Raw genomic sequence first — 26631 nt, forward strand, 5'->3', positions numbered from 1 at the left:
TCAGGTTTTAAAGGGTTAACCTATAATGTAAAAAAAAAAAAGTTAGTAGTTAGTAGCAGTCCTATGCTTCTATTACAGCAAAACTGCGACCAAGTGTAAATGGCATGTCTCTGTGTATTTGTGTGTATGATTCAAAGTGTGTCTGAGACAGTAAAAAAATTAATACAACCAAACTGTCAGCTTGTATAAATGTTTGTGCTTCTTGAATAACTCTAAATGTGAACGACTATGTGTGTGTGTGTGTGTGTGTGTGTGTGTGTGTGTCCTCCTCTAGCCCTCACTAACAGCTCCAGCAGTGCTGTCAGCCCCTCAGTCCTCTTCTCATTGACACCTGAGAGCAGCTACAACGACAGGCAGCCAGAGAAAGAGAGAATGAAGATAAAGAGGGAGAAGTGGGATGTCGAGACGCTGAAAGAGACTGACGTCCATGCAAACATCATCCAGCAGCCTCTGCATCTCTCAGCTCCTCTCTTCCTCCGGCCATTTCTTTCCTTTCCTCCTCTTTCCTCTCTTATTTCTCCTCTTCAGCACTTTATTTTCCACTTGTTCCACTTTTCTTTTTTATGTTTCCTTTACATTTTCTTAGTAAGAATCTCAAAGATCTTTGTTTGGTTCTCTTTGGCGACACCTGCAGCAACAAGCAGTAATTGCAAGTATGTTTTTCGTCTGCAATAATCTCTCTTATTTATTTGTTCGGCCATCGTAGCTGCTCCCAATGCTAACAGAGACCAGAAGAAACAGTACGCCAAACACGACAAAACTAAAATTTTCAAGGACATTACTCATCTTAAATGTAAGACAAAACCAATAGAGCCAAAGTTTTGCTGCCTGAAACTGACCAAAATGTCAACATTATTCGAGCGATACAGTACATGCCCCTCAATTTTAAGACTTTAGGTTTCAGAAAGGCATTGTGACCAAAGTGTGCACTTATGACAGCGTTTTTCGGACTCTGAGGACTCATAATCATGGAGGAGTCAAGCCAGAACAAAAATAACATAATGTGATGTGTGAGTCAGAGGAGAATATGCGTCTGTTCTGCCCTGATGCTTTGTGCCTCGGCTCCAGAGCTCAAGGCGAGCACCGCCGGTACGAGGGTGACAAACCACATGATGGCTGTGAGGAGAAATGCTTATCTCTGGCTGCCTGACTCTCTGTTCACTTCACTTCATAGTGAACAAATACAAAGCACCTACTACCAAAAGCAAAAACACATCTAATCATATACAGTGATAAAATCTATCAGGGTTAAATACATGTGAAAGGCATCTGAAAGCAGCAAAAGAGAAGTGATGTCACCCCAGGTGTCAAAGGGTTAAAGAACATAAGGCATGTCACATGCTTCAACAGCCAATCAGCTTCTGGCAAATACAGCTGATTAAGCAGTCTTTTTTTCATGTTTTTGTCATTTCATCATTGTAGCAAGTATCCCACGACCACTGTCCATCATATTTTAAGATGCTACAAAATATATTAAGCTACACAAAAAAAGTCAAATTGTTGTTAACTGGCAGGTTCACAAAAGTTTCAACTCATCGTGTTGCAAATCTCCAGTCTGAACTTGGCCGTGTCTAGTGTCATTTTTAAAAAAAACGTTGATTTAGCTCTGTGACTACCTCCACTGCCAACTTAACGGCAGAATAACGATGTCCCTTTTACGTAGATCAGTGAGGCGGAACACTGTTTTATGCACTCCCGCATAAAAAGAGCTCAAAGAAAAGATTATCTCAGGCCTATCTAGGCCATCAGATCTCAAACTCTTCCAGACTTTAATAAAGCGAAATTAATCATCAGTTAGCACACACACTAAAGCGAGTTTTTACAGCACGGCAGTATATAAAAGATATCCACTCAGACTCTCTACAAAAGTCATTTTTGCAACTTTTTAGCCATGCTGTCTAATAAACGTCTATGCGAAGTGGTCTGTGAAAGGCTTGGGCTTGTGGGAAATGATGTTTGTTCCAGTCTGCAAAAAACAAAAACGCTAAATAGAAAACATCCATGGATAGCTCATGAATAAATAACTAGACAAATGGAGTGAACAACACAACACTGCTGATTAATGTTCCAAAGGTGGATTTTTAGTAACTTGCAGTATATAAATGATAATGTTTTTGATTCTCCAACAGAACTTCTCATTTCACATCAGGTCTTTATTTAGGAGATTTTGGTTCTTTAAGCATGACTGTTGATCAGGTCTGTCACAATACTGGAATTTCTGACTTTGATACATACAATGAAAAATATTCACATCACACATAAAAAATGCCATTTAAAGTTTTTTGTGAAAAGATAAAACGTACACAGTTAAAACATGACAAGGACACCTTTTCTTTTCTTGGTCAGTAACAGAGAACATTAGAATGTAATAGACATAACAATACAAGCCAGAAAGAACAGCTGGTGCTGATGTGGAAAATTAGTATTGAAACGGCTTCAAATATTTAGTATCAATATGTCTCAACCAATCAATATTTTTTACAGCAATACTGCAAAATCTGTCAAAGAAATACTGAAACTCTTCACATTTACAAATCACAAATTGAAGCAATTCTATGTCAGTGGGGATATGTTCTTCAAACGGCATCATGAAACATCAAATTCTGCATCAGAGCATTCCCCAGTGAAAACGGAAAACCATACTCATTCCATACTGTGTTCTCCAAGTAAGGAGGAAATCAATATGCAAAATAAATACTCAATATCCTGCTGATATCTGAATGAAAATCACCCAATTTAGTTAAGGAAGTTGTAAACTTTGGGGTCAAGTAAGTCCTTCAGTTTAAGGGGAATGAGGAGCGAGGAAGAGAGCAACACAACGAGTGGGAAGAAGAATAAAGCAGAGAGCAAGGTAAATAAAGAGCTGTCAGCCGGGATCTCAGTGTGAGAGGAGAAGAGGCAGACAGAGGGAGAGAGGGGAGGGAGAGAGAGAGAGAGAGAGAGGAATTCATAGAGAAAGAGTAATCCCTGCAGGACAGAGACGGAGGACAAAATCATGTCACTTAGGCCACAGTGAAGTGTGAAAACAGCAAAATGTCATTCAACAACTATTACAGGGAAAAGTCCACTGAGATAAACACAAAGAGAGTTAACCCTTTCAAACCTGGATTGACATAATTTTTCTTGTGCAGACTACAGAAAAAAACATATTTTAATATAGGTTATATGTTATATAATTAAATATATTTTATTATATCTATTTATTTTAAAATATTTGATTTCCTTATTGTAGGAGCTGAGCTGGAAATTCCAAGACTAAACAAAAATGCACAGTCTGCCATATGCATGAACACAAATTATCAAAAAATTAAGAACAAAAAGCACATAAAATGTGCTGTGCCAAACAGTCTCTAAATGCTTGTATAAAAAATTGTTTAAAGCAGCTTTCAGGAAGCCATGTCAGACTAAATGCTGGGGCTGTTTTCTAAAACAACATTGGAAAAATACCACATTTTTTAAAAATAATTTGGGTATAATATCACCACATTTACTGATGTTGTCTCTCATGCAATCCAAGGAACCTCCCATGAATTTCAAGTGACAGTGGTTTAGGAGAGAGAGAGATGGAGAGACAGAGACAGTGTGGACAGAGGGACAAAGAGGAGGCTGCAGCTGATGACAGGACTGAACTCACTAATACAGCAGCACTGACGAGACATGGGAGCCACTCCATAATACCACACACACACGCGCGCCTACACACACGAACGCACGCTCACTCACATACACACACACACACACACACACACACACACACACACACACACACACACACACACACACACACTCTAAACACAGTTTAAGTCGCACATAGAAAAATACTAACTATAATTGGAGTGTTTTTTGTGAGTATTACTGCTTCACAGTACTGACTACACAAACTATGATGTTACTTCCCTGCTAAAACTGTGCCTCTCTCCTCTCTCCTATGGTTGGGCAGTATACACGATACATACCGTTACCGCAATATGAGACCACATACCACCTGAGATTTTGGATATCGTCATATCATGATATGAAACAAGTGTTGTCTTTTCCTGATTTTAAAGGCTGCAGTAAAGTGATGTCATTTTCTAAACTTATCAGACTGCGCTACTCGTTCTAATACTTGTGTTCACCCTCTTAAGTCATTAAACCCACTTTACTGATGACAATCAAAAATCTCATTGCGTTAATATTTTGTCCAAGTACAAACAGTCATCTCTAAAATATATCACAGTATCAATATCTACGTATTTCTTCATATCGTGACATTTGATTTTGTTGTTATATACCGTGTACTATGAAATGGCCTAAAAATATTGTGATATTATTTCAAGGCCATACTTCCCAGCCCTACTCTCTTCCTTCCCAAATCATGTGTTTCCTCTCCTGAGAAAGGTCAGGAACTATTTTTTTTATGTATTATACTGAAATAGAAATTTAATTATGCAAAAATTTGTTATATGACTGTCTTAACTGCAATATTTTACCGACAGCAATCATCTGTGCAGTTATTTAAATGCGCAATATTCTTCCAACTCTTGAATGTAACCTATATTTAACATGTGACACATACTGTTCTTATCATTATTCTTGCTGATGCATATTTCCCTTGTTCATAGTTGTAGCTTTGCACACATATTCATATTTCTTTATATTAAACTTACATACTAGTTTTATACATTGCATTGCAAAGGCACATTTTTATATTTTTCACACTCAAGACACATTGGTGTATTTCTTTACTTTTAGATCTTTACACACTTTTAATGCTCAGCATATTATACATACTTTACAACATGCCATGCCATACAAAAATTTGCATACTAGTGTTAACTGTTTACTATTACTGTATTTCTATTTTAATACAGAAAAATATGGGATCAAAAGAATATTTCTGATTTGGATAACTTTGAAATAGTTTTAACTTTTAGTTTTCTCAAATAAACAACAACAACCATAACTTCCATTATTTCTTGGAATATTTTCAGATAACATGAATGAAAAATTATGAACGCATGATCACATGCACATGATCTCTTTTTTTAACAGTTTTATCATTTTTTTTAATTTTTTTTTATGCAAAACCTTCAGATTTCTTCCATGTCCGGCTTTTGGTTAGTACACAACTGAATCTTAATTATAACTTGAAAATTTTCTTGAAAATCAAAATTTTCTCCTTTATCTTAATTTCTAACTCATATTGTAGGGCATTTTTTGAACAATTTGTCTAGGTCAGACAGTTTGGACAGCAAGGAAGATGACAGAGAGGAACTAAGAGAGAAGGAGTAATCCCTGTGGGACAGAGATGAAAGACAAAATCATGTCACTTATGCCACAGCAAAGTGTGGAAACAGCAAAATGTCATTTAAGAACTATAACAGGGGAAAGTCTACAGAGATCAACAAAAAGAGAGTTGTATTAACCCTTTGAAACCTACACTGACATCATTTTTTCTTGTGTAGCATTCAGACATTTTTTACAAGCACTTAAACCTTTAAATGTGAGCACATTGGTGTGATTTCTTTCAAAAACATGGGGCAATCAGCAACTAGACATGAAATGTCCCACAAACTGCACAAATTTGTAAAAGGTGACAAAAAATAACCTTAGTTTTAAAAAGAGAGAGAGAGAGAGAGAGGGGGAATGAGAGAGACAGAGAGTGGGGAAATTAATAGAAAATTATCAAATAACTAGCAAAAAATATCAAGAAGTCTTAATTTATTTATTTGTTTACAATCATGCTATAGAAAAAAATGATTTTTTATATGTATTTCTAAATATTTTACAATTATTTTTATTTTCGAATTTTCATTTTATTTTATTTTTTGTTGTTGCAAAATTAGAGTGATTTTCTTATAACTTAAAAAAATTATTTTAAATTTTTTTAGTTTAACGTTTTTTGTTTTTCAGCATTTTGTCTTCTCTTTGTCTTCTTTCTTTTAACACATAACTTGCAACTTCTTTCCATGTTTTTGAAAAAATATTGAGCATTTCTTTTCGGTTTTAAGGAGTTAATAACGATCCATAGGCCTGCTTGTAACTTAACCATCAAAGTTTACTCATGTAATCAGACTTCCTAGTGGGAGATTTATCATGTCATTTTCCATCTATGCTAGGACACTAATTTTAAAATGCATAATTCGACAGTTATTTACCAGCCCTAAATCAACACAGATTCTAAACTATGATGCTGCAGATGATTATTTCCTTCACACCGACAGCCGAGGCAGAGAAAAAAAGAGATGTTACTGAGTTTCATTGATTCCACTTAACAGCCACAAGTGGGCAGCACTGTCACACAAAGCACCGAACCCTCACAGAAATAATCTGCATCCAATATACTGTAGTCCTCCTCACACAGTCAAGCTATACAGCACATTTAAAAACTATCATCCTTTACACTTTTTAACTTATGCTGCTTTTTCTCACATACAAAACTTACATTTGAACTCATGATAAAACATGTAGTGTTGTATACAAGCCTGTTCTGCCATGTTAGTTGTAGAGGTCTCTTAACAGCTTTACAATTTACTGTTTAATTTTAGGCAGCTTGCTCATTTCATTAAATGAAACCTACAAATAATTTCTAAATCACCACGTAACCACAAGATCATTGAAGAAAAGTCTTTGCAATATTGATCCAATAATAAAGCCCAGCTCCCGGAAGTGTGTCACATCACATATGGCTGACCTGACCTGTCGATGAAAAATGTATACAGTGCACTGACCGAAATATGGAAACATGAGCAGGGTGAGCTTCGACTGGAGGCATAAATGAGTCTAAAATCAGAACACATGCACTCCTAATATGTCACTGGAGAAGGCGGGGAAACGTCTCTAATTGACCTATTTTTAGTCAGCTGTGAAAATCGTTCGTAGCTAAAAATAACTACAAATTCATTTTAATGCATTTCTTTGAATGGTTTTCATTTGAGACCCAGTTTCTGTTACTAGGCTGGTCTGAACAACCACCATCTAAGCAAATACGCATGCATACATAAAGTAATGTCTCTTTTCAGGAACTGACAAACCAGTGGACCTGCTCTCACTGTGACAAGACATTCTAATGGTTGTCCAGTGACTTTAAGGAGGTCTGACTATTTTTTCAATTCACAGAGGGACATGTCATAATTGCATCAAATTTAAAATGGAAAAAGGCAGCAAAACTGTAACTGTAACTGTGATATTTCAGCCATTTGACCAACTGACCATAACTTCAGAAACTGCAAGGTATTATGCTATGTCCATGTATTTAGAAATACAGAGGTGTCTTTTTCAGTACCCTCGTAAATACAGGCACTCCTCTTTCCATTAAATTCATTGTATGTAGTGCACAGCACGCACCACCAGAGCTCACAGCAGCTTTAGCACTTCGCTAGCTTGCGGGTCTTTCAGACTTTCCAAATGATATCAAACTGGATGGTTTAAATCTCGATAGTGAAATGAATCATTTTGCGGGTGTTTTGACACCCTCAAAAAAATATCCAGTGATTTACAGGCATCTTTTTCCCAATAAAAGTCAATGGCCCCATGGGCATCACAGGACAGGCCCAGACAGTCTAATTCCACTTTTGGCCACTATCTAAAATTTACCTCAGAGCGTGCTGCACTTCCTGTGGGTTTGGGTGGAACAGGCAGCTGAGCTAGTGGCGGAGGGAGAAGTTACAGAGATGTAAACAGCCAGTGGCCAGCAGGCAGAGAGAGTTAGGTGTTTTTAAATTTGACTTGGTGAATTAAGGATTTATTTCAAACAAACCAGAGCTGGTGATTTTTGGAACTGTGGGCTTACTAACTAGATAACTAATAATAGTAACCAAGACAGTTTGGGTAAGTTTTATTTTGTTTCTGTTAGTGTCTTTAATGATGAGTTAACAAGGGAATTAAGCCTTGTCAGCCTTCCGTGACTGAGTGAAAGTTGAATTCAAAAGGTGTACAGTTGTATTTCTATGTTTATTAAGGAAAATACATGTGATAATATTACTTTTCTTAATATTTTGTGAGTATTTATTGTGTATTTATAAGTCTGAAAAACTGAAAGTACATTGTGCCCTTATATCTTCACATACTGCATACCTCAGAGAAATTTCAGGAAGGTATGAAGGAAAATATTACATACTGCCCAAGCCTACACAGAAGAGCAGTCAGTGACATACTAGCTTGTGACGTTCTATGATCACAGACTTCCAAAGATTCTTTATTGTTGTGCCCTGAGAACAGACCTGCTCTGAGACCAGCAAGGTCCAGTTAGCCCTCAGCAGACTGTACCTTCACTGTGGACTAGTACTGACCACAGAGCAGCCCAGGCAGCTGTATAACACCATTGTTCTCCATGACACAGTGGCTCTGTGTGTTTGAGGAGGCAGTGGGACTAACAGTTTTGGTGTTTGTGTTTCAAAGAACGCAGCATAGAGGATAGGAAGGAAGCGAGAGCAGAGGATACTACACTGACAGACACACTGATACCAAGGTCTCACAAGCATTATTGTTCTGTATCATAAACTACTCTGACACAATGTAAGGTAATACGTTCTCCACAAGCAAGTTTGTGCATAAAGCATCTAGCAGCAAGTAGATGATGTTACAGCAAATGCTTTCAAAGACAGATTGTACAGCATTATCATGATTATTGTTTTTTCACCCTTCTCCATGACAGCAGACTTTTAACCCCTGCGTGGCCACTCAGAAAAGTTCAAACACTTTGATACTCAACCTATAGGCCATGGACCAAATCTGGCTCCTCGATAGGAATGAGGGGTGGTCCATCAACCATTTTCTAATTCAGCATAAAAATAAAGTGATCACACTGGGAATGGTTTTTGCACTTTTAATATACAGAAGATGCCAGAGCGCATAAAAAAAGCATCAAAATGGAGCTTGTTCATCAAAGAAAGTGCCAGTGGATGATCCCTCGCCACCCCCTGACAGAAGTCCTAGCTAAGCCCCTAAAATCCTAAAAATTTACGATATTTTTAGGATTTTCCCAATCCCAATCCTACAATTGTTCTAAATTCCTAGAAACATTCTAAAGTCCTAGAAATATCATAAAATCATACAAATCTGCTAAAATCCCCAAAATGCCCTAAGTCCTAGAAATGTCCTAAAATCTGAGAAATGTGCTAAAATGCTAGAAACATCCTACAAGGTGACCCCAACATCCACAATCCCATCCACCTCCTGATGATACAGTCAACTCATGAAAAGTTGATGACACATACAGAACATGCAAACATATTCATGGTCGGCAAGAATGTACAATGCCAACACTTTCCCCTGGCGACTGGCCTCCTCTGTGCTGCACGGACACCTGTGAAGTCTAATCTTTTCTCATATATTTGGTATCTACTCATGTTTTTACTGCTATAGCTGTCGTGGTGGGTTCATGTGTAATACTAAACAGCTTGTCAGTATCATTAAATTAGCTTGTCCACTGTCTCTCTTTGTCTCTCACAAATACGCTCAGACTGAAAAACAGAGCTTGTTTTGTGGTCTTTGGGATTGTGGAATACATTTGGTGTGTGTGATGCATATGCTGGCCTCAGGTGTAGCCTACTGACACCCGTCAGTGATTCATTTTGGGTTAAACACTGCGATGGTTCTGTTTTTTTCTGGCTTGAAGACAACACAGGCTGCTGCATCACATACAAACATCACATCTTTGTTCTAAATAAGGGCTCTGATTTAAGCTTTTGTTTTACAAGTCCAGTGTACTAAGCAACTAAATCAAAAGCAGTAAATAGCCACTCTGAACTTCAGTTTTCACAACACTTTCTCTGGATCTCTGTCTTTGTCTGTCAACATCCTGTGAACTGCTGGTTCCCAAGCAGGGACCACAAATAGCCTACATTATATTGCAACAAAAACAAAATCGAAGACGATATCTATTCTCATATCACATTATCAATACAACAGGGATATATTGCCTAGCCCTAATATTATGTCAATAATACATTGAAATACAGTTGTAGGACAGTGTCTGTGTGGTGTATTCATGCTGTTTTTTACTTTTCTCCCACAGTCCAAAGACATGCAGGTTGGGCCACTTGGAAACTTGAATTACAGTGTTAATATTTTGTCTGTCTAAGGAATGTGTGGCAGCTTGCCACAACTAAAACACCTGCTACCACAAATAGATTTTCTATTATTGGAGCTGGGCCGTTCATTAGGAGCGCTATTGAAATATATATACCTTCAGTTATGCATTCCACCTATAGGAGCAAAGAGTGTACTCTGAGCACAGATGGAGCAGCAGAACTTCAGGCACATTGAAAGTGAAACTTAACTGTTCAGTCTGCTGGGTCTGAAAGTTTGCATTCACTCACAGCAGCTGCTCCAGTTATCTATCAATCAGATCTGATCAGCTCTGAACAGATAGACAGATCAATTATTCACCCTGCGAGTCACAAACTGCTCCTGGGTTGTGTTTGGACCAAGTTATGACACACACACAGAAAGGCACACTTGTCTGCTGCAGAGCCGTGTGGACAGCTCTGCTCTCCTGGCAAAGGGAAAGTAGTCTATAGCCTTTTTTAAGTGGGTTTACTCGCGATTAATAAACCTGCGTGCATGCCATAATTTAGGTGGGAAAAGGGTATAATTGGATCCAGAATTTTTCAAAATTGACTCATAATCAGGACTATAATTCAGGATATCACAGCCTGAAGCAGAATGATAGAAAGGGACCTACATGTATTTAAAAGAAAAAAAATATTTTAAATTAAGTTTGCTCTACCCTCCTTTGTCCATCAGAGGCCAAATTTGAGAAAAAAGATGAAAGACAGTCATTTATCATATCGCACCATAATTTGCCACTTGGTACAATAGGAGTGTAATCAGGTAGAGATCTCACATTGCATTGGCTCTCTATATCAGCTAGTGGGAGAAAGCCAGTACTATAAGCAATGAGGAAATTTGCTCTAAAAAAGCAATATTGCTAATTGACTTCCCCAGTTACAATGATGGAGAGTCCCTGAACTAATGAGCACTTCCCCTCCTCACATTATAGGCAGAGGTGGTGTGTGTGTGTGTGTGTGTGTGTGTGTGTGCGCGCGCACGCATCGGTGGCCGGTCATGAGTGACAGGGAGCACGCTGCCTGCTGCAGATGGGGAACAGTCATTGTTGTGTTGTGTTTCTTTTCAGACTCGGCGGCTTGGCTCTGTACTGTATAGCAGAGAGGGGGCTGTTCAATGGGTGGGGTGTGTATGTGTGTAAGGCGGGGGGCTGGGGGGACGGACAGGCTGAGACTTGCTGTGAAATGTGTGACAATGGAGCTCTGTTAAGCTGTGTGTACTGCATGTTTGTCTGTGTGTATGTGTGTGTGTGTGTGAAAGAGAGGAATGATGTGGGTAGATCCTGTGTGGGTCAAGGTTGAAAGGTCGGACATGGGACCAGTGCAGCCTCGTTTGGTGCAGATGGTTCCCACCTAAACCCATGGAGGAAAGGTGTGTGTGTGTGTGTTTGTGTGTCTGTAAGAGAGAGAGAGGGGGTTACTTTGCACACACTGGACCATTCTTCTTCCAACAGGTGGGCTGCTCAGGAATGTGTCAATGAAAGAGTGTTGGTGATTACACTGCAACAGTGGAATGGTGTGTGTGTGTGTGTGTGTGTGTGTGTGTGTGTGTGTGTGTGTGTGTGTTAGCAAAAGAGGAAAACACTCTCAGATATAGAAAAAAGAGGTGAAATCAGGGAAAAGTGCAACTGAGAAAATTCTGTTCACTCAGTTGTAGTGGAATGCAAAGAGATCAATGGAACAGAAAGAAAGTGTTCAGGAGGGATCAGGTGCAGTCAATTACTGCTGCTGTCCTCTCTTAACTTTGTGTGTGTGTGTGTGTGTGTGTGTGTGTGTGTGTGTGTGTGTGTGTGTGTGTGTTTCTCTGTGTGTGTGTGTGTGTGTGTGTGTGTGTGTGTGTGTGTGTGTGTGTGTCTGTGTGTGTGTGTGTGTGTGTGTGTGTGTGTGTGTGTGTGTGTGTGTGTGTGTGTGTGTGTGTGTGTGTGTGTGTGGATTGTACACATGCTCCCCTTTTACCCTGCCAATCCAGAACGCTCCAGCTGGATCTCTGGGGGAGGGTCTGGCCCCATCTGGGCACCCAGCTGCTGGCCTGTGCTGTTAGTATCAGGTACCACTCGCTCCCAAAGACCTCACTAACTGTCTCCTGATGCATTAATACATACAGATACAAAAAGACAGACGGGCGTTTGTCTCACATAAGCTCCAAGTCTGCAGATGTGTTTGCATTAAGCACACAAATACTCAACTATGATCTCGTCTCTATATGAGACATGATTGATGCATATATGTTTGATTATATGATTTTTCACCCACATATAAATTAAAAACATCATCAAACTGAGAATAAATTAATCTGATTTTACAAAAATCTATCTGCTCTCAGTAAATTGATGTATTTTTTTCTATATCCATTAAAATGCACAACAATAACCTCTCTCACTCAGTTTTTCTCATCTGACCTCTTTTAAAATCCCTGCTCTGTGCACTCTGAACTTTACCTGCGCCCGCTTAACCTGACAGCGCATTACAGTGTGCCACAATTCCAGCCAATCAGAGAATTAGGGAAGGCAATTTGTGATTGGCTGTTTTGTCTCTAATCTGATTGCTCGAGGGATTATTTGTTACTATGGGAGTAGGGAAACTCAAACTGTCTCAGTGCACTCTCAGAATTCAGACACAAATATAACTGTGTGGGGTTTGAATGATTTGTCCATTCACCTGGATGGTCATATGATGAAATACTATTGCTTGTATAGGAGCTAGAGTGCGGATACCTGACCTGAGCCTGATAGGACCCGCCGGGGTAAATGCCGGGGTAAATATTTATGTTTGGGGTTGGGTTGGGTTTGGCATACTCAACATGGTACTACATATGAATGATGGATCTATTGTTTTTGTTAGGCAACTTCTCCTGTTAAGTGCTGGCAGGGTTTTCCACACACCTTCCGCAGCCCGTTACAATTACAACATCTGCCAACACAAACACATTTACTAGTTTTGAAGCTTAGCCGTTCATTAGTAGCGCTATTAGAATATATATATATATATATATATATATATATATATATATATATATATATGTATGATGAGTGAAGAGCAGAACAAGGATGGTACAATATACAGCAAAGATATATATAGTATTTTCTAGTTTTCAGTCACTGACTGCTTTTATCTGCAGAGGCTCATCTGCTGTTTACTGCTCTGATTGGCTTTATTGTGGTGGAACTGAGCCAAAAGTGTCAAAGTGGCACCAGAAGCTCATCTGGCTTCATACCTAGTGCTAAGCACAGTCACCGCTAATACTCAGCAAGATTCACATTAAAAGAAGAAGTGAGATAGATATATAACAAGATTTTTGTTTAGCACCTAAAAAAAAAGCAGTGTCGGTGGGGGGAATGCTCATTTTGTGATCAAACTGATTATTTGGCGTGCATTAAATATATTTAGGACATACTTTCATTATGATACTGAAAACAACATAAATATTAATAGGTTAGTAACCAGTTAATGAGTATTGGCGTTTGCAAAGTAAGATTTACCAAAATTGACAACCCTGAAGGGAACGGTTAAGTATCACTTTCAGTGCGGCCCCTATTTGTGCCCAGTGTATGCTCTGTGCTCCAAGAGTGTGGTGCAATGAATAACCAAACAGTAAATATATATATGTATATATATTCCAATAGCGCTTTCATATCCTTTTGTACATTGTTTTGTATTTGAAACTCATAACTTATATGCTGTTTTCAGTATCATAATAAAACAACTAAACATATCTGATGCACACCAAATCTGTATGTTGTCTAATTAGTTTGATGTACATATTCAAATGTGGAATTTTTGAAATCTTCACACCATCCAGTGTAAAACACTGTGATTAAACTGTGATGAGAAAAGCAGCACCTCTGTTGAATCCAAACCTTGCTGAAGATGTTTGCTTCTGTGGGCAACATCAAAGACAGGCGCTGCGTCTGCTATCCACTGATTTCATCACTTCCACATGTTTCAGAGCAAAACACAGATCCTAAAATAGACAGAGCGCCTGTCAAACTTGCCAGGTCAGTGTAAGGCAGAGCAGCTAATGCAGCTAACCAGATTCAAAACACAGAGCTCATCATGCTGTCTATAGGAATTTGCCCATAACAGGCTCATTTTTTCATCTTTATGCCTGCATGCAGCACACAGACAAACTGAAACATACAGAGGATGCTGTGTTCACAGACTAAGGTTTTTTCTGGTTTTGGTGCTCATTGAGTCTCTTGTCCAGAGGCCTTTCTGTTTCACTGATGTAGTGGTCCCCACAGCTGCTGCATGTGGCCCTGAGTGCCCCCTGCACCACAAACTGTTGCTTTAGGACACTATTGCCTCCTCTGAAAAAACATTGAACTACATTTATTGTATTTTAAATGACACTCTAATTTAGGTCTGGGCAGTGTATCAATATTATATATGAGACTAAATATTGTTTTTGGGGGGATTTTGCAATATCATTAGTGTTGTATTTTCTGAGTTTTAGAGGATGCACAACAGTTAACGGGTGTATTTTTCTGAGCTTACCAGAATGTTCTAGCTGTTCAACTATTTATCTCTAACCTCTTAGCCATCATATGCACATTACTGATAAGCATTTATTTAGCTTTAATATTTTTTGCGACAAGACCAACAGTCAACACTACAATTGTTGCAACATCAACATTGAAGTATTTGGTCAAAAATATTGTGATATTTGATTTTCTCCATACTGCCCAGCCCTAACTTAATTCCACTGGTAGATTTGGTTCTGAAGACATTTTTAAGCAAAATAAAATTAAGACTCAATAGTTTTTTTTAATGCATTACTATCAGAGCATCAAGTGACTAATGCTGCTCTCAAGCATTGTTTGTACGTGTATCTATAAAAATAATGCAATGGTCTTTGTTTATAACCCACGTAATGATGAGCCAGTCATTTGTGTATAACCCACGTTAATTGTAAAAGCTGCAATTACGTGACCTATGCACCAATAGGACTAAAGTTGGAAGTAGTGTAAGTATATATATATATATATATATATACATACACATATATGTGTATACATATATATATATGTATATACATATATATATATATATATATACATACACACGCACACACACACACACACACACACACACACACACACATATACACTTTTTTGCATTGATTTCTTGTTTGTTGGTTTATTTTGCGGTCATTTTCTAGTTACGTTTTTCCTAGTTTCTTGCTCATTTCTTGGCCATGTTGAGTTGCTTATTGCCCCTTTTGCAAGAAATGAAACCAATTAGCTCAGATTTCAAGGGTTAAGATGTTTTACAGATGAGTATTACTCGTGCTACCAGTTTTTGGACTGCGCTACAAAAGTACCAACCTCTGTAGAAGCAATGCAAAAAAGCAAAAAAAAAAAAGTTAGCATACAGTCCTGCTATGTCATCAAGCTGACTGGGCTCCATGCCTTCTGAGTGCTAGTACAGATGCTCACTGTGCTCACTACATCTTTATTATCTCTGTGGTTGCTGTTGGGTAGCTGACCATGAACTTAGACCCTCCTCTGTTGGGGGCAGTTACATTTCCTAAAAACAATAAATCAAACATCAGTGAAGGAGAAGTAGCATGCAGGCTGACAATATTCAAACATGATGAGAACATTAGACAAAGCTCTGCCAAAAGAAGCATGAAGCCATCCTGCAGCCTCTCCGTGTGCTGCATTAATACTTGATGCATTACTAAAACAAGTCTTTACAGAACAAACAGGCCTGTCTGAAAGCCTGCTGTGAAAGAGAAACGTCGCAGTTTTACTCATGATCACATGAAGTGAAACCAGCACTAACTAATTAGCCCTTGCTGCCTGAGCTAAGGGCAACATTTGGCAGCTTGGTACGGGACATATAAGGCAAGAGGAGCCTGCTCCACTGAACACACAGAATCTGATGGGGGGGCCTCAGATAACCCAGACATTTGGAAATAGGCCTAGTGGCAAAGCAGGATGACTACACTAATTGTGAATTCACAAAGAGTACAGCTAACGGTCATTATCAGATGATGAGAAAGTGGTAATACATATCTGTAATTTTGCCAACACTGTAAAATATGACAAGTTGAGTTTATGCATTATTGAAAAATGCAAGAGAATATAACCATCAATCTTAATTTTTGTTGACGGAATCTCTGATTGTTAAGTTTACTTAAGGTGAAATTAAATTTACTTCATTTTTTGAAGTTGTTTCGACTTAAAAATGTTTAATTAACCCTTTGAAACTAGGATTGACATCACTTTCCTTGTGCTGCTTTCAAGCAACTCACACAAGGATTTCTTCCAAAAACTAGGGAAAAAGGTAAAATCTTGCATGCAAATCACAATAAATTAGTAGATTTTTTTTTAAGCTAAGGAAACATGTCTAGGGGAACAAACAAAAAAAACTTACAAAAAATGCATTTATAATTGTCATAACTACATATTTAAAATCATGTTACAAATTTATTCAAATTTTAAGCACTTTTTCTAGGTTATTTCTTTGTTTTTAACTTTCCATGTCTTTTTCTTTTTTAAATAATTTTCCAGTAATTGTCTTGTACTTTTTACTAATTTCCTGCAAGTTTTTGGGTTATTTCTTCGTTTGTTGCTCACTGCGTTCCTTCCATGTTTTTGAAAGAAATCAAGCCAATTTGCTCAGGTTTCACAGGGTCAAATCAATGTCTCTGAGTTTTAGCAACTTAAGCCAACTTTACAGGGTCTAAGGGCAGAGGGATGTCGTACACTGTAAAGCCCTCTGAGGCAAACCATGTTTTGTGATAATGGGCTTTATAAATAAAATTGACTTGACTTGACTTGACTTGATTATATATATATATCTGTATTCTGTTACTTGCATACCATACATATATGACATCCCTTATTCAAACCCTGTGCTCATCAGCTCTGGTTGACCAAGTGGTAACAAACCCCTGGATAGACACAGAACACATGGGATAAATTAAATATCTCCTCTGGCCTCGGAACTCCATGGGATCCCCCTGATTTGGCCCTGGATAAACGACAGAAACTAGTAAGTACTTGACATTTCAGGGAAAACATGGGTACATAAACGATCAAATGTAGGTATCAGTTGATTGGAGAAGTTTCAATACTACGTGGCACTGGGCTATTTCGGTCTAACAAATATCAAGTACCGGTACCAGCCCTAATACTCAGGATCACTGAAAATGAGGATCCTCCTTCATTGATTCCTTGAGCCTTAAACAGAAGTTTGAATGAATGAATGAGTCGGTACGTTTACATGATTTAAAAAAAAAAAAAAAAGTCTAATTATTGTTAGTCCGACTAAAACTGTACTTGACCCACCACCACATGTACATGTTGAACATGTGATCATGCCATTGGGGGTCGATTTACTCTTTCGTGTATACGCCTCAACCAGACCTGAACTGGTCTAGACACATGCTCCATAGTCCCCACACCGGGCTTTGACCTGGATGTCTAACAGCATAAATTTGTTGAAGACAGGAAACACAAAAGAAGAAGAAGTACATACAAAATGTACATTGTGAAAAGTTATCCATGTCACTGTTCGACATGCAACCTGCTGCTTGCTAACTTGTTTGGTATGTGATGTAATGGGTTAACCATAACAAGGTCCAATAGCAACTAGCTGAAGGGAGGCATATCTCCACCTACTGTGGCGGAGTCCGGACATACTTCTGTCAATACATGGATTCTCCCCCTGTGCTTGTACACTGGGACGAGAACAGTAGTCCAATTAAATGATTAAACTGAGCTATAACTGTAGCTCCACTTAACTGTGCATGGACACATTCTGATTTTTTCTCCATTTGTTACTTAACAGTATTTAATTCTGTATGAAAATGGCACCTTTAATTTGAAAATGGCCCCACTGGGGCGCCTGGTGGCTCAGTTGGTAGAGCAGACGCCCCATGTACAGAAGCTACGTTCTTGCCACAGTGACCACGGGTTCGATTCCAGCCTCGGCTCTTTGCTACATGTCATCTCCTCTCTCTCCCCCTTTCATACTGTTGCTGTCCTATCATCAATAAAGGCAAAAAAACACACAAAAAATCTCAAAAAAGAAAAAGAAAATGTTCCCACTGATGGCAGTACTTGCTGGTGTATGACCCATGACTCTGATGCTAGCTGGGCCATGACACAATTATCCCACAGTAATAAGCTGTGAACAATATGAAAACCACACAGAGAGCGGAGAGGCAAACTCGTACGCTCCGGGCAAACAACAATGAGCTGTGTGATGGCACTGATCAAAGTGATGAGAGACGACAAGAAAAAAATGTCACAATCAAGATTAGTAACAACCCTCATTAATATGCACCGTTAAATTCGATTTCCATGCTTGTCCTGATGGCTGGGGAGATATTTCTGAAATATTGAGTCATAATTGAATGAATATTTCTCCACTGAGAGAGGACTAACGGCTACAATGTGCCTTCTGTCACTGACTGTGCATATGTGGGTTGGCATATGGAAATACATGAATTCCAGCCCAATTTCTTATTGTCTCTCTGCCCACCCAGCCGTACCTCATCTCTGCACTGGGGGGGCTGTAAAACTGTCACTGCAAAAAAAAAAATACAAATATGTGCCGCATTCCCTGAGATCATGGAGACATTATTCAGTTATTTACAGAACGCAGCGCATGATTTATGATCCGCTGGTGGGAAAAAAAATGGGTTGTGTTGAAGACATGAAACTGTTTAACCCTTTGAATCTTGGAGCCACACCACTTTTCTTGTGCTGCTTTTAGATGCCTTTCACAAATAGTTAAACCTTTGAACCCTAAGCCAATTGGTGCATTCCCCCAAAATATGCGGGGAAAAGGCAATTAGCAAGCTTGGTAATACAGGTTCCAAAAACTGCAAGAAAATAGTAGATTTAGATTTTTATTTTTTTTTAAAACAGGTAATAATGCCAAGGGAAAAGCTATGGTAAAAACTACATATTATTATTGCGTATTATTTATTATTATAACAACATATTTATTATATTTAGCACTTTCCCCAAGTAATTTCCTTGTTGCTTTTATTTGTTTATTTTTTAAAAATGTACCTTTTTTCGGGTTATTTTCTTGCACTATTTTACTAATTTCACGCTATCTTTTAAGTCATTTCTTCTTCTGTTGCTTATTGCCTTCTTCAAACATTTAAAAAAACATATCAAGAAATCAGTAGATTTAAAAAAAAATATTTTTCCTAAAACTAGGCAAAATGTCTAGGGAAAAAAGATGGGGAAAATAATATTTATAATTATCAGAATTATATATTTTAAAAAAATGTAAAAGTTTCTCTACTTTCTTTATTTTTTTTCTTTCCGTCTTTTAAATTAATTTTCAGGTAGATTCTTGTTATTCTTTACCTAATTCCTGCAAATTTGGGGGGGATTTCTTTTGATGCTCATTGCCTTCAGTCTATCTTTCTGAAAGATATCAAGAAATCAATAGAAATAGAAAAGAATGATGTAATAATTTATAATTATTATTATTACATTTTTATATTATATTATTTAATGTAATTTTCAATCCCTTTTTTCAGCCCTTGTTTACCTTGTTTGTTTCTACTTTATTTTTTTCCTTCCTACTGTTTTTTGTTATTGCTGTTTTGTTTTGTTTTTATACAGTCTTTCAGGTAATTTGTTTTAGCCTTCTTACTTATTTCTTGAAAAATTTTGAGTCATTTTTCTTTTTGCTGCTTATTACCTTCTCCCTGTGTTTTTTGACAGAAATCAAACCAATTGGCTACAATTCCAAAAGGTTAACTAACTGAAAGTTATTAAATTCTGCATGTGGCATTCACCCCCCTTTGCTTTCAAACAAAACACTTGAAGTTATCACTTATTCATGGTTTAACATTTTGTGGTAGGACAGCCCGCAGCTTGCACTTTTGTTCTCAAGCTGGGGAATTTGACAAGTTGCATAAGACATGGACAAGTGCACGAGAACATCTCCAAAGACAGAGACCGACAGGACAGGGTGTGTTTCTGCAGGAGGAGATGCATGCTGAAGCTGAATCCTATGGATACTGAGAGAAGTTGCTCTAACTGACACCTCACTGTGATGCAGACATGGGCCATGAGGACTGAATGACAAGAAAAATCATGTAGCGTCCTACTTAAGATCAATCAAGGCTTTGTAAAAAGACTGTGCGTTGTTTGCTCTCTATGCAGATCACCCAACACACACTTTAGCTACAATGAAGAATAGCACCTTGAAGATAGCCTACGTTCAGCGTGTGAAGGGTTAAAAATACAATTTACAATAGAAAACACAGAAGTGCAGCAAAAAATAAACGAAATAAAACACTTGAAATCGATAGAGAAGAAAAAGCACAACATGTTATATTGAGTATCCTCAGTTTGGACTTACTTCAGTGTCTGTGTGAGGTGGAATTCCAACAAGGCAGAAAGTAACTCCATTCATTGGGTTCTCAGCGTCTGGTGTGTGTAAAGCCAACAAAGAAACGGTGTACAACTACTCTGCTGTCAACATTGTGCACAGTCCTGTCGGTGATAGCGGCTCCTGCACACACTGAACCGTCCTCTCTCTCTACAACGTAAACAGTCCCGCTACGAGCGGCGTCATGAGGCACATTCAGACACAATAGCACCGGAAATCAGCCAAATTGGACTTCAAAATAAAGGCATAAAGAGTTCGTCTTTGGATCAACCCTTTTTGGCGTATTTTACCCACTTTAATTTTTTTATTTATTTTTTTTATCACTTTGGCTGTGTTCATGCATATGGCATACATTTTGGTAAGATTGTGTGTTTTTGTTTCATCTTGGAATTACCGGCTCAGGTCCTACAATGAGTCTACAATACGCTTAGGAAAAACAATTGTTACATTCTGACTGTTAAGTGAAAAAAAAATGTGCCATTAAAAACCCATTCAAACTGCAACTTTTGATCCAACAGCCATCAAAGCATAAAAACATGCATTGTATTATTTCTGGGTGTCATTCTATGCTTTTGTTTTGGAGTTTGTCATTTTTACTATTTTCCACCTGATGACATCGTTTTTTGCCATATTTGGCATACGTAGAACACGCTATTTCAACTGGTGCACTGTCACAATCAATGTTGTTGCAAATCACTGACATATCCCAGGCTGTTATAATAAAACAAAAAAATCTACTTTGCATGTAGTATATTAAAAATAATTTATTTTTTGTGTTTTGGGTTTTTTTCATCTAAAGACATAACAGTATCATGTCAAAAACCTGGCATTTAAAGTGTAAAAATTCAGAAAATTAAGGAATATTTGATATTTATGATTAGGACTGATTTTGGTCAATAAAATAAACTCAATAAAAGAAGAAAATCATATTAATGTATAATATTTTTAATAGCCCAATTTTGGAGTGGCTTTGTGTGCAGAGTGGTATGAGTGTGAGTATTACACACTGCCGCCCCCACCCAAAAAATGTATAAAAATCAGTGTTGCCGCTGACATATTCTAGACTGTGATCATCATAAAAAAACTTAAAAATTCACATGTAGTATGCTGAAAATGCAAAAATGGCTCTTTTGATAATGTAGCAAAAAGCGGCATTCCCGCAGCTTTTCATTGTTTACCCTAGAATGGTGCCAAAATGGAAAGGTATCCCACCTATGAGCGCATTTGAGAATATGGTGCACAGCAGAATGTAGGACACAACTTTTTTTTCTCAGAATATGAGAAAACTTTATTCTCAACTTCCCAGAGATCTCAGATAGGTGGATTATATTTTGAATGTGTCAAAAGTTTTGAACATGAGCAGACATCTCACTAAAACACATACAAACTAAAGTCCAGGGGTTGATGAATTAATTATGATTAATTAATGTGTCACTGATGTGAATGAGTGTCACATGCACATTTGAAGAGGTTACTTTTTCCAAACAAAAGACACATACAAGGACGAAAGAGTAAATCATGCCTGCTTATGTGCTGACTCAGCAGAGATCACATGAAATAAGAGAAGTTGATCTACACAAGAATAAATATTTGAAAGCAGGACAGAATGCCTGAGAGCCTTACGGCAGTATATGCCATTACATTTTGAACTGTCACTTGGCACCTAAACTTTTTGTTTTCCTTCACATAAAAAAAATACATTTTCACCATAACTTAGTGCTTTAAAATTCCCCAGAATGCAGGAAATGAAGTGTGCTACCCAGGTCTACAAAAATACAGTTCTAGAATTTTAGGATGAAATTGCAGAATGCTCTGAGCTCCATGAAAGTTGAGATTCTAGAATGTAACAGTTTTTGATTGTTATGGCTTGAAAAGTTAAGAATCTGGATTGTTAGTCCTCAACCATTCTGATTTAATTGTAGAATTCTGTTAAGTCTAGAATGTTAAGATTCTAGATTGTTACAGTTCTACAATTTGGAGTTATAGTATTATTATTGTTTTAGAATGTTACAATGTAATTGTAGAATGTTTCAGTTCTAGAATGTTATGATGCAGTTGTAGAATGTTGTCAGTTCTGGAATGTGAGAGCTGTAGAATTTTAAAGTTCTAGAATTGTAGGGTTCTGGAAAGCTAGTGTTTTAGAATGTTATGATGTATTTGCAGATTGATACAGTTCTAGAATGTTTTGATGTAATTGTGTAATGACACCGTTTTAGAATGCTATAAGGTAAGTGTAGAATGATACAGTTCATGTACATCACCATACAGGTAAAGTAAACAAGCCAGATTAAAGCCATCCACTAAATTTCCATTTGTTGTCCCTGGTAGATGTTTCCTAAAAGGAAAGAACTAAAAGCACATTAGAATGCTATAACGTAATTATAGAATGATACATTTCTAGAATGTTATGATGTAATTCAAGAATGATAGAGTTCTAGAATGTTATGATATAACTGTGGAATGTTGCAGTTCTAGAATGTTATGATGTGATTGTAGAATACTACAGTTCTAGAATGTTATGATGTGATTGTAGAATGTTACAGTTCTAGAATGTTATGATGTGATTGTAGAATGTTACACTTCTAGAATGTTATGATGTGATTGTAGAATGTTACAGTTCTAGAATATTTTGATGTAATTGTAGAGTATTACAATTCTAGAATGTCATGATGTAACTGTAGAATGTTACAGTTCTAGAATGTAATGGTGTGATTGTAGAATACTACAGTTCTAGAATGTTATGATGCGATTGTAGAATGTTACAGTGCTAGAATGGTATGATGTGATTGTTGAATGACAGTTCTATAATGATACCATAATGTTTAAGTTCTAGAAGCCTGCTGTTCTAGAATTTCAGGATTCTGGAATGTCATTGTTTTAGACTGCAATGATGTTATTGTAAAATGTTACAGTTCTGGAATGTTATGATGTAATTTTGGAATAATACACTTCTAGAATGTTACAGATCTAGTGTAAAGTTCTAGAATTTTACAGTTCTCAATGTTTATTGTTCTGGAATATTATTGTTGTAGAATGTTATGATGTAATTGTAAAATGACAGTTCTAGAAGTTTTATGAATTTAGAAGGATACAGTTCTAGCATCCTATGATGTAATTGTAGAATGTTACAGTTATAGAATATATTACTGTCAAATGTTACAGTCATAGGATATGTTACTGTCGAATGTTCTAGAATGTTATGATGCAATTGTAGAATGTTGTTATTTCTAGAATTTTGGGGTCCTAGAAACATACAGTTCTAGAATTTTATGATGCAGTTGTCGAATGTTGTTAGTCCTGGAATGTTAGGGTTCCAGGATGTTCCTGCCCTAGAATTTTCAGGTTCTGGAATGTTATTGTATTAGAATGTTAAAATATTATGATATAATGTAGCAATTCTGAAATGTTATGATGTAATTGTAGAATGACAGTTCTAGAATGATACTGATCTAGAATGTTGACGTTTTAGAATCGTACTGAGGTTTTTTCAGGGTTCTGGAATGTTTTTGTTGTAGAATGTAATGATGTTATTGTAAAATGTTACAGTTCTAGAATGTTATGATGTAATTTTAGAATGATACAGTTCTAGAATGTTATATAACTGTAGAATGTTACAGTGCTACAGTGGTATGATGTGATTGTTGAATGACAGTTCTAGAATGTTATGTTATGGGGTTCTGGAATGTTGTTTTAGAATCGTAATGAGGTTTTTTCAGGGTTCTGGAATGTTACAGTTCTAGAATGTTATGATGTAATTTTAGAATGATACAGTTCTAGACTGTTATGATGTAATTTTAGAATGATACAGTTCTAGAATGTTATAATGTAAATGTAGAATGATACAGTTCTAGAATGGTATGATGTGATTGAAGAATGAGACAGTTCTAGAATGTTACAGATCTAGAGTGCTGAAGTTCTAGAATTTTACAGTTCTCAATGTTTACGGTTCTGGAATGTTTTGTTTGAATAATTGTTGGAGAATGTCATGATGTAGTTGTAAAATGACAGTTCTAGAATGTTTTATCATTTTAGAATGATACAGTTCTAGCATGTTATGATGTAATTGTAAAATGTTACAGTTATAGAATATTTTACTGCCAAATGTTATGACAATAAATCTACCTTGTACCTTGTTATAGTTCTAGAATTTTATGATGCAGTTGTCTAATGTTGTTAGTCCTGGAATGTTAGGGTTCCAGGATGTTCCTGACCTAGAATATTACATTTCATTTGTTTTAAAATGTCATGACATTATAATAAAATCTTATTGTTCTAGACATTATGACATTATGACATTATGGTAGAATGTAGCAGTTCTAGAGTGTTATGATATAATTGTAGAATATTGTCAGTCCTGGCAATATTTTTGAAAGAGTTAGGTCTTAAAAGCAGTTTGGTCATACAGTTACATCGTCACTATTTCATAACCTGCCTTCACCACAATCATCTGAAGCTTTTTTTGACAAGTCTTTTCCCCCTAAAAACATGGCATGGGCACAGCTTTTCATTGTTTATTTTAAAATGGTGCGCTCAGCTGCTTCAGGTATGTGTTAAAGTGGAAAGCTACCCCACCTTTGAGTGCATTTGAGAACTAAGTGCACAGCAGACTAAAGGACATGACTTTTTTCCCCCTCAAAATACTACAGCTTTATTCTGGACTTTTCAAAGAACACAGACATATTGGATGAACTGTAACCAAAACGTTTTTGAATTAAGTTAAAAACTGAATGTCCACTATATAGGGAAGGTACAATGTAACATGCCTGTGGTTTGCAGAAATGTCAGTTTGGACAATATTCCATAAGTGTCATCATATTAAGCATATGTATTTTCAAACAGATCACAACAAACATTTACTTTTGTATTTGTGAGCTACAGAAAAATTGATATATTGCCCAGATCTAATAAGACTGGAGAGGAGGGTTTACTGAAGAGGGAGAATAAATTACAACACTGTTTATCTGTAATACCTCCACTAATAACCCCCCCCCCACACACACACACACACATACACACACTCACTCAAACACGTGCATGCTACTGTATTGAAAGTACTAATTTGCTCTGTCAGTTTTTCAATAATGTATATGTACAGTGTACATTGACTGTTGGAGAAAGCCTTCATATACTATGGTCCACATCTGTTTTCAGTCATTAGGATCTTAACTCCAAATTGAATTTAAAGCCCCTGCACACCATTGCTCCATTCTCACATGCACGTAGTGCTTCAAGACACTGTTGACTTTTTCAGTATTTAAACAAGACCATAGTGCTCCACAAAAAACTGATTTCTGCTTTAGTACCCCCTACTGTACAGCAAGAACACAATCTATAAAAAAAAAAAGAAAAACATCAGTAGCTGGGTTTTCATGACAGATTTGTGCAAAACTTATGTGACTTCTTTCACAATGTTACGTGATTTTTCTTTCGCGATAACATTCCAGGAACCATGGTGATGGATGTCCAAAAAATTGGCAGGTTTACTTCTATGGTAGCCACTCAATAAAGTCAATGTAATATCCCCGTAATTTATTTGTCTCATGTAAGAGTGAAGAAGATCTCGGTCTCTTCCTCCGTCCACAAATACTGAACCATATTTCGTAGAATGTAAATGTAATACCACCTCATGCGAACGTAAAACCTTTTTGGCAAAAGTTTTTTCGAAGTTGATGTGTTTCTATTAGGCATATTTTAAACTCGCAATCTCAATTTGTGCAATTTGAGGGATAAAGGAAACCCACTGAGTGAATGTTTTGCAGATACATTCAGAATGAATTTATTTTGTGACGAATAGATGGAAAGGTAAGACTGGGTACGGTGGGGGGAAGGGATATTTGTTAACTGTGATTTTCATATCAGTTATTTTTTCTTCATTTGTACTTTGTGCCTTACACTTATATAGGCTCTTTCATCTGTTATTGTCTATACGTTCTGGAAAAAAAAGGGGGCACCTTGACTTAATTGCACAAATGTCTGTATGGAGGTACATTTTACACCTGGATGTGTATGCTGTAAATATGTAACACTATAACATTGTGCCCAAATAAAAATATTTGAAATAGAATTCATTTTCTGACGTGGCAGATATGTGTATTGTAAAGGTTTCTTAATGATGTCCATTAAAAAAATAGCAGGCATTATGTTCCTCTGAAAACATATTTGCTATTGTAAATTGGTAGTAGGCCTATATACACTTCATGTCAAGGAG

General features: G+C 37.1%; 1 protein-coding gene across 2 annotated transcripts in view; it reads right to left on the minus strand.

Moving 5' to 3' along the window:
* The window catches only part of LOC121958979 (rho GTPase-activating protein 23-like), an 88175-nt gene that overhangs the window by 37602 nt on the left and 23942 nt on the right, over positions 1 to 26631 (minus strand). The window contains exon 1 of one of the 2 annotated variants that reach the window (XM_088069887.1): positions 20394 to 20685. The exons of the other annotated variant lie outside the window; for it this stretch is intronic. Coding sequence (XP_087926013.1) covers positions 20394 to 20447 — 54 coding nt within the window. The 5' untranslated portion in view covers positions 20448 to 20685. Of the gene's footprint in view, positions 1 to 20393; positions 20686 to 26631 lie in introns of those variants that run through there. 2 annotated transcript variants of the gene reach the window in all.

Source organism: Plectropomus leopardus, chromosome 19 (assembly GCF_026936395.1).
Source record: "Plectropomus leopardus strain MGB_pleo_1.0 chromosome 19, ASM2693639v1, whole genome shotgun sequence".
In the NCBI taxonomy this organism is placed as follows: Eukaryota; Metazoa; Chordata; class Actinopteri; order Perciformes; family Serranidae; genus Plectropomus; species Plectropomus leopardus.